Source organism: Semicossyphus pulcher, unplaced genomic scaffold, assembly GCF_022749685.1.
Source record: "Semicossyphus pulcher isolate SPU_LCO1_2020_fin unplaced genomic scaffold, fSemPul1.0.p SCAF_1, whole genome shotgun sequence".
Taxonomy (NCBI): domain Eukaryota; kingdom Metazoa; phylum Chordata; class Actinopteri; order Labriformes; family Labridae; genus Semicossyphus; species Semicossyphus pulcher.
The window spans coordinates 14,561,716-14,575,890 of record NW_027211603.1 but is presented as its reverse complement, the minus strand read 5'-3'; the positions used below and the strand labels follow the sequence as shown (position 1 = coordinate 14,575,890).

Here is a 14,175-nt window from a genome sequence, read left to right as displayed (position 1 = left end):
CTCTATACCTCAGAACAACATGATGTAAAATGTCAATTGTCCTCCCTCCAAGACAGTGGAGGGATGTGATTCGTCAAAAACTCCATCTAAGGCTTAGTTTTATACACGCCCACTGTAAGAAGCATTCCTGTGGTTCACTTCAAGGGAAGTTGGATGAAGGGAGGTGGTGAGTAATGGACTGACTGGACAACAGTTTCTTTGGTAAAACACAGATAAAGAGCTAGTGTTGATGTTCTTCTAAACCTCCTCTCAGCTCATGACATTACTCACAGGATGACCTCACTGTCACCTACCGCTTCGTCAGTTTCCTTTTTACGTTGATGAAGACAATTCTACTGGAAGGTTTGACTTTACATGTTTCGTGCTTGATTATTGTTTTGTACTTCGTGCTGCGTGCTTGGTTATGTTAGCTTGGTCCACATGTCAGTGGCTGTTCTGGCTGAATGCTTCGTTTTCCCAAAAGTTCAGTTAAGCTCATCAGCTGACTTTTCATTCAGAAGCAGAGTGGATGGGATAACAGTGCACAGATTTCCTCCGATGTTGGAAGCGTGTGCTCAGCTTGTGCAGATTCTGTGTAACATGTTTGATGACTGTAAAGACTGAGAGCTATGACTTGAAGACTTGCATGCCTGAAATGACCCTATTTATCGTATCTTTCTGCAGTGGGTTATTATTGTCCGTTTCATCACTCAATTTTTTCAGTCAGTTCATCAGTACGCCCCAAAAGAACTGGATTAGTCTCTGCCTTTGAAGAGCCTGAGCGAGCTGTTATCATCAGTACTGGGCTGTGTGTTATGGTGGGCCAGGCAATACCAAGCCAGGCTGGCTGTGGCTTGAACAAAGAGGCCCTGTAGTGTTAGATCATGGCTGTGTGTGTGCGTGCGTGTGCACGGACAAGTACACATGTGTGTGATTGGTGGCTGCTCTTTGTTTCCCAGCCCTGGGCCTTGCTGGCTGGAGCTCAAGCCTGACTAATATGGATGTATAAATACACTGGGCTGCCGTCAGTTTGTGCAACATCAAGCACACCATTGTTTCACACAACTCTGTGACTTCAGAGATAAACCTCATCCTTTGTTCCCGTCAGTATTTTTATTTTTTTCTGACTCCAGAAAATGAGACACACTTGTGTTCTTGTTGGTTTTGGCAACGCGTGTTCCCTGAGCTTTCCCTTGGCATGATCCAAAATCTTCCTGTAACAAAATACACCAGATAACCAGATTACCATTGGACACAGTTGTAAGTGGTTAGATATTTTCCACACCAAAAATTCCTCTTTCTAAATTTTGGTTGCTGTGAGCTGTTGAAACTCACCCAATTAGCTTGAATTTAAAAGCTTGTTTTCTTTTTCAAATCTCAGTAAAGCTAAGCTAACAGCTAAGTCGTGCTATGTTACTGTCTGCTTATTACCCTGCTTATAACTCACACCTAATCAGCCAGCCTGTTAATCATCACTTCACATTGCACTGATTAATTACAGTCATAATCTCATCCGAGAGACAGAGCCATATTCCCAGTGGAGTAAATATTCTAAGCAGCCTGGGAGATGCACAGGTTTTCTCTTCTCAACCATCCTGACTGTCACCAGTTTATCAGATGTGCTTATCAGTAGAGAACCTGCTTTTTCAGACATATGTCGGCTGTTGTATGCCCTTTCTTGTCCTGAAAATATTGTCTATAGGCAAAATTGATAGTTAAAACCTGAATAATATGAGCATATCCCTGAATGTCCTATTCAGAAAACACTACAATTTAAAGGGCCTGATTACAGATAACCAAACAGAATATGCTGTTTCCATGCTCTGCTTTATTGCTGCCCATGTCAGTATTCTGCTTAATGTTATTGACATGCTTTACATCATGGTTTTTGTTTGTAAGATTGACTTTTGACTGACATCTTCACAGCTGGCTGCGCACCACAGATACAAATCTAGCCTCCATGCGAATTTTGGTACATTTTTTTGGTAAAAGTGAGCCTCGGATTGAAAGTCAAATGGAATGTGGATTTGGAGACTTATGACGCACCAAAATCCAATGACGTGATTTAAACCAAATACAGAAACAGTGGGAGCAATTAAACCCTGTCAGCCTTCTTTGTGATGGGAAGTGCCACTACTTGCAGTATATATGACAGAAAATCCAACTGTCTCCAAGTCAATGCTAACTCAAATATTAAACATAAATTTAATTGAAGCAGGCTTTTAATCTGTGAGCCTCCCATCCCTCTTATTACTCATACAACTGACCACTCCTCCTCCTCCTACTCCTGGAAGCATGTCCACGCCCTGATGCCTCATACTGTAAGCCCTGCATTGCAAGGCTCATGGTCAGTGTGTTGGGGGTGCAGATGTTGGTGAAAAGGACTTCAGTCTTTTCAGGAGGGATAGATTTGGTGAACAATGTTATTTGTTACATATATAAAAAATATGTCAACCTCTACATGTTTATCTATCCAGCCACTGCCACTATATGTACGTTGTATAAGCAACCCACAGCCTTGCTCTCCTCCTCCTCTCTTCCTGCCTATCAGTGCAATAAACAGTTCAAGGACAAGGCCACCTGCCTGCCTGACCGCCTGGTCACATGACCCCGGCACGTTGTTGTTTCTCATGGCGTAGCCCCTCTTTGACTGCCTGGACTGTTGGATGAATGAATGGATGAACGGATGGATGAATATATCACAAAACACTTTAAAGGAATGGATGTGTTTGGGAATGTCGGGGGGAGCCGCGGTTAAATGGGTCAGGTCCCTTCACACAATAGTGGCAATACTGTGGGAGTCGTAGGGGCAGACAGAGGAGGGGGAAGAGATAGAGCGGGGGGACACCCAAGCCCTCTGCACCAATTATGGACATAAATAACATCCACACAGAGCTTCGATGGAAATTAGGGTCAAGGGGTTAACTGTGTATTCTGGAGGTTCAGGCCAACTGAAGTGAAAGGAAAAGATTGAAGCACAAACCAGATTAGGAGCTACAGTAAGTGCAGTTTACAGTTGGCCTGAGGCCTATACTTACGTGTGGGATTTAGACTGAAGTAACCTGTGTTAAAACAGTGCAGAAGGCTGTGTTGGTTGGGAACCATTGCGACAATGAAATATGATCCAGAAAGTCGGGTTGTGTAACATTGTGATGTATTTAAGCCTTATCAGAAGTCAAAAGTTCAATTCTGAAAATCCACAACCACCAAAATGTTGGGCATTTTTTAAATCTGTAGTTACACTGCAGACAATTGATTTAATGTGGCTCCTTAAATGTTGCTTATCTCTCAATGAGTTTAAAGTTTCTTATTCGTGTTTTGTTTAAACTCAGACGACATACTTGCTATTTATGCTGACAAATTTAAGTATCTCAGGAATCAGTGTTAACCTCTTTGTGTTCTGTTGTCTGTTTTTCCCAACACGCCTACACTCTTTATGAGTCTGGGCAGCACCAGACACTGTCATCAGGTGGCTCTTGGTCTGTGTCCTCATCACATAGCAGTATTAACCTCCTACTGTATACTTAGGTTAAGGGAAGGTGATGCAGTAATGATCTGGATGGTGTTGAAGATGATGGGTGAGATGGTTTTGGGATTAAGTGATAATTTCGGGGTTCAGGGGTGAGATTATCGCAATGACAGGGTGGACAGATGACCGGGTGTGTCATTTTAAAAAGCTGATTATAGAAGAGGTAGTAAATGAGCACCCTGCCACGTGTGGTTGTGTTTATGCCTTTTCCTTCCGCTGCCACATTGGACTGTGCTCAGCACTTCGCCACAGACAGCTGCACCATCACTCCCCTGCAGGCAGGCAGGCAGACAGACAGACAGACTGACAGACAGACAGCCAGACAGGGCAGCAGGGTTGCTTCATTAGCTGGAGGGAAGCAGAGAGAAGCTGTAGTTTAAATCTGGGGACATAGCTCTCAAAGTTCAGGGCCTTTACACACAAATAGAGGAATGTCAGTCTGTTAATAATAATAGTAACATTGTCACTCCTTTCGTTTCACACTGGACGTTTTCCAGCATTTTCTTTGCTAACCAGAAACGGTGAATCAAAATGAAACACTCACAGACTGGAAGACACATAAATAAGATCGAAAAAGAAAGCTTCTACATTGTGATGAATCATGTATATAGAGAAACCTGTGTGATGTAACTGAATTAGAGAACAAGTGAAAGCAAAAGATGTCTGCGTAGCATTAGTTTAATCCCGTGTGGCAGGTCAGAGGAGCAGCTAAATACCGTCTTTGCTTCAGCTCCCTCCGATGACCCAGCCAGGAATAATATAGGAGTGTTCACTCAGTCCTCTGCACCTCTCTCTGTCTCTCTGCCGGCTGTTTACTCACGCTGCTGTCATTCACAATCTTTTCACATGTAGACTTTTCGGACTCCAGGACTTAGTCGTGCAAATACATAATAGAGTCTACCTGGCTGGAAGCCAAACAACCCTGTCTACTGAAACTGAACAGGATATGGAAACACTTTGTCGTTTCTAGACTGTCAGTCTTACTCAACAATACTCGTGAACTGTTTTGTTTGCTGTATTTTATGATTCAATGACATTTTGTACATGCATTTAAGTATGCCTTTTATGCTGTTAAAATGTGCCCACATGGAGAATGTAGTCTTACTTCTTTAAATGAACAGATGTACAATATGCAACACATCCATAGCTCCAGTAACATAACTGAAGTATGCTTATATACAGTTATGTCATGCGAATTGACATTATGTATTATATAAAGTTTTATTTACACATTTAGAGAGTTGTTGAGTTAATTAACTCTTGATAACATTTGTTTAAACATAAATGTGCTTTAAGTTACTGATCCTTGCTCTTTTGTGTCTTGTGTTACAGAGTGCAGCGATGGAGGAAACGGTTATATGGGAACAGCACACAGTGACCCTTCACAGGGTAAGTGTTGACTGCTTTTAAATCCACTCTCCCCTTTCTACTCTTTTGTCTTTACCCTTTGCTGCCTGTCTCTGGGCGCCCAATCCTGCAGTATGTCTTGTATATTTTCAAATTCCCCCCCCCCCCTGTTCCTCTCCGTCCTCTGCCCATCCATCTCTTTTCTTTCTGTGTACTGAGAGGGCCAGCAGCTGTAGCAGCAGGATGTGTGGTACTGAAACAATAGTCAGGGAACCCAGATGGCAGGAAACAAGGCTGAGGAAGACAGAAATCAGCATCAACTTCCTTACTACTTCATTTCACTTCCTTCCTGTTAACAGCACACTCTTCTCCTTAACACAGCTCCAGGGAAGAGGGGGATGATAGTTTCACTCCATGTGCTTTTTATCCTGTGTAAAGTCACATGTATTTATAAAAGATTGTATCTCCTAACCTCTGATAGAAAACATGATAAACCTTCTATGCACTGATCTTAGCTACAAACTATTCAAAGCCACAATCCCCCTGAGATAGCTGATCAATGAATATGCTCATTGTATCCCTCGCTGAATTTCTGAATGTACTTTGCCTTTAGACAGTAAACTAGTTAACTGATGCTGTTGTGCTGTGGGATTGTGTGGAGCACCTGTCTAGACTGGCGTGCTTGCTGTAATCTAATTAGTAGCGGCTTTATTGAGGCTGAAGGAGCGGCCCAGTGTGGCCTGTGGTTCTCAGTCTCTCGGTCTCCTGTGTTGTTGTGACTGTAAGATTAGCCATTCACATCACATAGCTTTCTCCCTTGTTACTGGCTTTTGCATAAAACAGAGCAGTTCACAAAGCCTCCATGGAAAACTCTTGGAAAATGAACAGAACAACTTGCAAAAGCAAAGCTTTGTTCTTTGTCTACAGTAAATGTCCCAGTCTCTCAAAGCACTTGCAAAGAGCAAATTGCATTATCTTACTTAAAAAAAACTATTTCACTGATAATTAGCCTGCAGAGAGTTTATTAGCATGTTTTTGTTTACAGCAAGGTCAAGGACAAGTCTATCGTGTTCGCAATTTATGCAATTTTAGTCAGTGTGTATTTCTGTGTGTGCAGGCTCCAGGTTTTGGGTTTGGTATTGCAATCTCAGGTGGGCGAGATAACCCTCATTTCCAGAGTGGGGAGACGTCCATTGTGATATCAGATGTGCTGAAAGGAGGCCCCGCAGAGGGACTGCTACAGTAAGTCTTTAAAATACTTCCATGTGTTTGTGTTAGAATAATGCTGCATGTAAATGAGACGAGGGGTGTATTTGCACAGTTTGTTTGACCTCAGAATTACTTAAAATAAGTATTTTATACAAATGACTTCCAGTGTGTTTTGTATTGTTTTAATGCAAATTGATCTCTATAACCATTGAGACAGAATTAATTGATTTTTTATTGTTTCAGAGAAAATGATCGAGTGGTGATGGTCAATGCAGTCTCTATGGACAATGTAGAACATGCCTATGCTGTGCAGCAGCTTCGAAAGAGTGGCAAAAATGCAAAGATAGTAAGTTTGACACTGAAGATATTTACCAAACTACGTTTGTGTGAATCCCAGTTATTGCCGATGTCACAGGGCCTGATTTAAAGATTGGGGTTCACTCACTCCTAAATGCTACTTGACAGAATTTTTTGTGTTTTGAAACATTAAATGTACAAATTTATAAAAATACTTCCCTCTGTAACACTAAAACTTCCTGTGCATTCCAAGACTATTCGTCGGAAAAGGAAAGTGCAGATCCCTGTTTCTCGGCCAGGGGACAGGGAGACGATGTCAGAGCACGAGGAAGAGGACAGTGATGAGGAGGATGGTTATGAGCCCCAGCATGGTCGTGGTGGGCAAAGTGCCTATGAAGGAGCAAGCGGAGGCACGGGCACCGGCAGGCGTCTTGATCGTGAACGTAGCAGCAGCGGCAGGCGGGATCACAGTGCCTCGCGGGAGAGGAGCGTCTCACCGCGTTCTGATCGCCGATCACAAGCCTCCTCTGCTCCACCCAGGCCTGCCAAGGTCACCCTTGTCAAATCCCGCAAAAATGAAGGTGGGCAACACAATGTCCAGAAGTACCAGAAAAGTTGACTATAGTGGATACATTCAATTACAGAATATTTAACAGCAAATTCCATATTTAACTTAATTTTGGCTCACATTAAAAGTTCTTCACTGTTGTCTTGCATGTTAGTTGTATTTGCAGAGTGATGGTTTAATTAATATGCCCTGTTAATATTCCTTTTTTTTTATGCCTAATAAATCTGAAAGCAGAATATGGACTGCGATTGGCCAGCCACATCTTTGTGAAGGACATCTCCCCTGAAAGCCTTGCAGCCAGAGATGGAAACATTCAGGAGGGAGATGTTGTACTGAAGGTGAGAGGAAAGAGAGACTATGAGTCTGACAGGAGCCTTAAAAGAGGGTAAAACACAATAATAGGTTATTGAACTGATAAAAGATATATAACAGTAAACATAAAATATGAATTTGTTAAGAATGAGTGAGTTGGGATGAAAGAGGAGGGAGGATCAGAGTTTTTTTTTTCTTTTACTGAAAACTTTTACTCATCTACTTTTGTGAACAGTGAGCTGCTGAAAGCGGCTCTCAGAGTGAGGTCACAGTTAATTATTATGCAGGCTACCCAATGGGAATACCACACATTCCATTATTCCTTTGAATTTTTATCCACTCCATCTCTAAGGGGGGAATAATCCTTATTCACAGTGACGAGATGCATTCAAAATCCAATTTAGTGTATCCGTTCCGAGACATTTTGTAGTTGAAATGCAATCGCAGGGCAAAGGCCATTGGAAATGAATACATGAATAAGGATGATGAAGTTTGCTTTATACAATATTTATCTCTGACAGCACTAATATTGTAAGCCTGATTATATCATGCATTTTAAACAGAGTAATGACCTTCTTCTTATCGGTTATCGGTTCAGATCTTGTGCTAATCAGCTGCTCTTGCTCTTGCAGATCAATGGCACGGTTACAGAGAACCTATCGCTGATAGATGCAAAGAAGCTGATTGAGAGGTCAAAGGGCAAGTTGAAGATGGTAGTGCAAAGAGATGAGCGAGCAACACTGCTTAACATTCCTGACATGGATGACAGCATCCCATCAGCCAATAACTCAGACAGAGATGGTAAGACAACAGACATGTATCATTTCCTTGTTTACAAAAGACATACTCCATTAATTTCATTTAAAATAAAGATTAAACTCTATTTAGATTTAAGTCATTGATGAAATGCTAATACGCATTTAATTTGAATTCCACAGACATTTCAGAAATACATTCACTAACATCAGATCATTCCAATCGGTCTCACGGGAGAGGTAGTCGATCACGTTCGCCTGACAGGCCTGAAACATCGGAGCATCTCCGTCACTCACCTCGGCAGATCAGCAATGGCAGGTAAGCGAGGCCCGCACGCACACACCTCTGACTGCAAATCTGGTGATGGGACACGGCTGTCACACATGCTACAGACATACATCCATACTCCCACCACTCTGACTTCATACATCATGTTCACAGCTGCAGGTTAGAGGGTGCTGAGTAAGTACCTTGCACCACTAATGCATAAATCAATAGATAAAGACATTGCATGCATAAACCATCACACTCCCTGTGGAGCCATCTCTGAGTTCCAATAAAGCCTTACCCCAGGAGGGATTGATCCATCTCCTCCTGGTGGACTGGGGTCTTCATGTGGAAGGGAACCAGATCTTTAAACCATTTTCTGAACAAATAATTGTCTTTAAACTGTAAAAGATTGTTTCAGATGTATTGATTGTGGGTGCCATTACTCATGTAGGTGCCAGAAACATCAGTGCTTGAAATGGGATCTATATTTTTAAATGCATATTCATTTAATTGAATGCCATTAGATGTCTATTTTCTGAATATACTGTATCCATTATGTGGTATTCTTTTGATCTCCATACTGTCTCTTTGTCCTCCTTTTTTTTTTTACTGTCAGTTGGAGCTTCCAGTAAGTTATCTTTCCTGTAGTTTAGAGGTTGCCTAGCTTTTGTAGCTGACACACACACATAGCTGGCAAAGAGGAGCTAAAGGAAGACATGCAAGTAGCTGTAGTTTCTTTTAGTCAGAGTGCAGCTTGAGCATTGTACGGTTATCAGTTGAGAAAAGACACCGAGCTTGGTAGAAGGATAGCGCTTCCAGACTTGAACCCTCTTACTAAAACACGACTGAAGAGCGAAACAGGTTTGCCTCACTGGGAACGGAATCGTGGTGATTAAGTCATTGGCTGCAATGAGAAAAAAACAGATGGTATGTTTTTGTTTTCGGGTCATAATTATTCTTTCAGTTTGATACTTTAAAGTAGGAGAACAAGAGAGTGTTGAATAAAAGGTTTAAATCTATGCTTCCCTCAAGCACTCATTCTGGGTTGAACTGGAGAGTCTCACAACCAGAACTCCATTTCATCATGTTTATACAGTATGAGCTGCAGACTGTGACTGGTGCAAAATTAGCGCCAGCCTTCTGCCAAATGCTGGGATGATGCGGTATGGAAGTGTCTCATAGATTCGATTCGGTCACCAGCCCAAAGAACAATGCTAATCTATTGAGTGGCAGGTTAAATTTGAACATCAATAGCAATTTGGTCTGTTGACAAAAATGTTAATTTTGCACCTTCGGAGAGCTTGACAAAGGAAAACAAACCAATCACTGTCTTAGGATGCAGTCATTTTTACACATTGTTATTCAGACAGTGTCATTTTTCCTCTCTGATCTTGATAAGATGGAGGTTTAACTATGTGAGATGAGTGGGCTATATTATATATTTGCTGTCTATGTTATCTTCCAAAATGTCTCAGTGGAACAAGTCAACAAACCCAGCAGCCTCATTGAGATATTACTCACCTTGCTTGCTTTGCACAGACCAAACACAACAGCTTTTGTAGTTGCAGCGTGTTAGTTTAGTATGCTGCTAGTTTAGCTTTCTGCCCCACTAAATGCTTGTCAGTGATGACACATAAGTAGATTAACATCCAGTGTTTTCATTTCACTAGCCGGTACGTAGTGTCAGTCTGTGTGGTAACAATACTTGTTTCAATGCAGGATGAGGGCAGGTTCACTGTTGCAAAGATTACTACCAATGTAAGTGACTGCATTCTTCTGATAACAGGCCAGTATTTGTTTGTCAGAGCATTTATCACTGTTATGCTCATGTTGCTCTTGCCCTGAACCCTCTTATGTATCAAACATGTCTGTCCACGAGTAAGAAAACAGTTTGTTAAGACTTCATTTGTATGTGCTATTGCGCATTTTGGATGACTACTTCATCCTGTGAGCACAGGAGGAGTTACACCTGCTCCTCGTGGTTGTGGAATTTAAAGTAACTGAGGAAACAACAGAGTGACTTTCACTAAACTGTGATGTAGGGGAAAATTTTCATTATCTCCCAGTTTGGGAGGGGAAAAGGAATTTGACATACTTCCCACAGTGCTTTGCCCCGAGCCAGATGGTTGGTCTAACCTGATTGGCTGTAGGATTTAAGAGGCATTCTTCTGCCTTGGGCACGATGCTGTTTTTTAATACAACAGATCATCATCATGAGTATTAGTTTACTTTGCACATCGGCAAAAGGCTCTCTGTGGTGTCTTTCAAGGAACTGATTTCAAAATCCTCCCAATAAGCGTCATGGTTCAACTTACAGATACATTTGTGTGAGTAATATATGCTTTTTTCATACATTTTTTAGTCATATAAGTATATGTTTGATTATAAGACTTGGTTAATTTACATCATTATATTCTTCAAATTTAGTTTGTTTTGCAAAGAGATGTTATTACATCCAGTCCAGTTAATTTTATTCTGTAAACATTTTGAAGCTTGTGATTGGGTAAGAAATTGTGGGGGCAGGAACTGTAGAGCTTCAGCAGCATTTTTGCATTGTTTGTTGATCCCTGTGCAGCCACTCGCTCTCTCTTGCCTGTACCCGTACTGTAAGAATGTGTAAGAGGAGGGATTGAACAAAGCCTTCTGTCGAATGGTGTTTGTCAGTGTGAAGCCTTTTTTTAGAACCATTCTGCAGCAAGAAACAGCCGATTTAGGCCACAACACTCTCTTTCTCACCTCTCTCTCTCTTTCTGTCCCTTGCTCTCACTTTGTTTGACTCTGTCCTTTTCCCTCTATTTCACACTCTTCTCCATTCATCTTTTGCACACACACAAACACACAAACTGTCTGTCTCTCCCATTACAATTCTGTTATTTATCCTCGGGCTGCAGCCCTCATTTACCCTTCTCCCTCGACAACAAACTCCCATACAGCTCTCTCTGCTGACGTAAGAAATAGCACAGATCAGATTAATGTGTAAAACTGAATTGTAGTGGGAGCTGCTGGAAAGATTCAAGCACCTACAAAAGGCTGTGGTGTGGTGGGGAGTATGATGAATAAGCTGCAGAGAGTATTAGTCATGTGTGTAAATGGCGGTACATGGTCTTTATTTGCATCAGTGTTTTACTGTATTTTGCTTAAACATGGGTGGATACACAATGTATTTTTTCATACTGTATGAGAAAGAATGAAAGCATGGACATGGAAGAAGTTGCATAGTCTGGGCTGGTGGCACAGCCTGCACCTTCACATTCTTCTTGGAAAGCTTCTGAAAACAGCTCAAGTACTGTGCCAGCAGGCAGTCATGTGACCAGAATGGAATTCAACCATTGTTTTAAGCAGCAGAGCCCTTTCTACTCTGTTAGACTTGGCCTACTAGACTCAGACACACACAGACACTTATTTTTCCCTTGTATATTTTATACAGGTTAAACAGGAATGTGGATGGAAAAGTATCCTAACTCAAGGAGTTCATGTTTGAGGACTCATTTGTTCCAAAGTCTGTCGGCTTTTATCTGAGAGGTTTCTGTGTAGTCAATAAAATGGGAGTTTCATTCTACAGGAAAAATGTGATTTAAAGCTTGTCTGCTCAAATTAAATTTTATGTCAGTTTCTGTTTGTGAATTGTGTGGTATGTCATTGACATAGTGCATAGACCACACAACATGAAAAATGAAAGATGAAACCCTGAACAAAAATCATCCTTATCTTAACTGCTTATTGTCTTGTTATTCATTTTTTGTCCACATGCCCTTATCACCTAATCCATGGTCGATGATATCTCCTTTCGGGTTCATTTGAGTGTCTGTACCTTCATTTAAAATGTATAGAAGACACGTCAATCTAACACATTGGAATGTGCAAAGATGCTGCAGTCACATAAGGAATGCATTATGAACAGTCAATGTTGATACCATTAACAGTCCGCTTGTATTTAGTTGAATTGAATGTAATATTTGTGTTTATTTCAGCCATCGAAGCAGAGATGAGGAGCGCATATCCAAACCAGGGTCCATGTCCACACCAGTCAAGACCTCTGATGATGGGGTCTTGTCACAGGCCAGCGACCAGGCCAGCTCCAGAGATGACAAACTGTTACCTCCGCTGCCTGGTACGGAAACCTCTGCCTATCAGCCCTCAGAAGTAGTGACTAGTGTTATTCTCCGCTTTCACCACCTATTATATCTCTCTGTGTCTTTAGTGAAGTATGGTTACAAACAAGTCGTTTGCTAAAGCTGAGTCTGACTGCCGCTTTAGCAGAATCAGGTTCAGCTTTGCCTGAAGACAAATATTAAAGAGACAAACTGAGTTCATAAATGTCAGTTGCTGTTTCAAGGGTCAAATATACCTTCACACTTCCACAATCTAGACAGGTGTTCCTCGTGGAAAATCTAATTAACACATTGTTGTATAGGTTATTAGTAACTGCAAATTAAATTAAAAAGAAATAGTAACTATGTGAGAAAACTAAGTATGTATAATGTTAGAGAACAAATACTATACAAATAGTGTACTTGGGATAAAGTGTGTAATTGCACTTACTGTGTTTGTATTTGTATCAGAACCAAAGCCAGTTTATGCACAACCTGGTCAGCCTGACGTGGACCTGCCTGTCAGCCCCTCAGACGCCCCTGTACCCAGTGCCGCTCATGATGACAGCATCCTCAGGTAAATGTCGTTTAAGTTCTGGGTGCAGATCTGCATTGAGGCATTTATTTATTAATTTAATAATATGAGTGAGCTTTAATTTCCATGTAAAAATGAGCATGCAGTACCCGCTCAGATTTCTGATCAGCCTCTGTTTTAGCGGTGTTGATACAGTCCTGCTGCTTGCTAGAGAAACTGCCTGTGTTGTGTGCCTGAGAATGGTGTTTCTGATTAACCAACCGTTTTACCCAATTCTACCTGTCTACCTCTGTTCCCCTGCAGGCCGAGTATGAAGCTGGTCAAGTTCAAGAAGGGAGAGAGTGTCGGTCTGCGGTTAGCGGGAGGAAACGATGTGGGAATCTTTGTGGCCGGAGTTCTGGAGGACAGTCCTGCGGCTAAGGAGGGGCTGGAGGAGGGAGACCAGATTCTCAGGGTATGCTGCGCTGCATCATTGAAGCAACATGAGAATTGTTTTGCCTTCTGCCTTTAACATGTTAAATGAAAATAGCAGTGAGGAATAAAAAGCTGAACCTAATTTGTTGGCCGTGTATTGCGTATGCTTCACCTGTTTTTAGATGTGTACATGTACGTGACAGGTGTGTCTGAGAGGGAGAGAATTGCAGAGGCAGAAGTTCAGTGGTTTGAAAGCATTACGTGTGTTGGATTCAAGAAATAAAACTCAAAGTGTGGCTAAAAACAGAAACTCGGATAAGAATATCTAAGTTGGGTTTCACAGCTGAAGTGTCCTATTTATAGCTGAGGCTGTCCTTTCTTTGCACCGTCAGTCAAAGCGCTCCGAGAAAAAAATGTACTCAGGCTGCACTGTCATTTATCAAATATGCCAGCCTTGGTTGAAAAATGGGCATTGGTTGTGGAGAAATCTGCTGCATACAAACCAGGTTTTACAGTAACTACGATTTGTGTTCTCAAGCTTTTCAGGTCATTCTTAGTTGTCGTTGTCTTTGCGAGTTTATTCCAGTTAATTATAAACCGTTAAGTGTTGCTATGTTTTTTCCCATGTCACACGTGGGATGAACATCTGGTGTTATTGTCAAAATAGTCCTGCAGTAGCTGCCTACAGCTTAGATAATCAGTGGTGAAACTATGCGATCCCATGACCACCATAGTTTTATTTCTGTGTAAAGAAGATCTTGGGAATAGAGTACAATGTATCTGTCAGTCTGTGAGTCATCCCGGGCTCAGCCTTGTGTCAAAACTCCCCTTGTTTCCAATGTGAAGACACAATAGATGTCGTTCTTGC

The 14,175-nt window shown here is 41.6% G+C and overlaps 1 protein-coding gene across 9 annotated transcripts in view; it reads left to right on the top strand.

The window, feature by feature from the left end:
- The window catches only part of tjp1a (tight junction protein 1a), a 97,812-nt gene that overhangs the window by 63,766 nt on the left and 19,871 nt on the right, over positions 1–14,175 (top strand). For 5 of the 9 annotated variants that reach the window (XM_069661080.1, XM_069661078.1, XM_069661085.1 and 2 more), the window contains 10 exons: positions 4,841–4,897; positions 5,973–6,097; positions 6,308–6,410; positions 6,615–6,942; positions 7,161–7,267; positions 7,874–8,042; positions 8,180–8,315; positions 12,239–12,378; positions 12,830–12,935; positions 13,197–13,347. In XM_069661080.1, the coding sequence (XP_069517181.1) occupies positions 4,841–4,897; positions 5,973–6,097; positions 6,308–6,410; positions 6,615–6,942; positions 7,161–7,267; positions 7,874–8,042; positions 8,180–8,315; positions 12,239–12,378; positions 12,830–12,935; positions 13,197–13,347 (1,422 nt within the window). Of the gene's footprint in view, positions 1–277; positions 343–4,840; positions 4,898–5,972; positions 6,098–6,307; positions 6,411–6,614; positions 6,943–7,160; positions 7,268–7,873; positions 8,043–8,179; positions 8,316–12,238; positions 12,379–12,829; positions 12,936–13,196; positions 13,348–14,175 lie in introns of those variants that run through there. The other 4 variants (XM_069661079.1, XM_069661086.1, XM_069661083.1 and 1 more) reach the window with 2 other exon arrangements.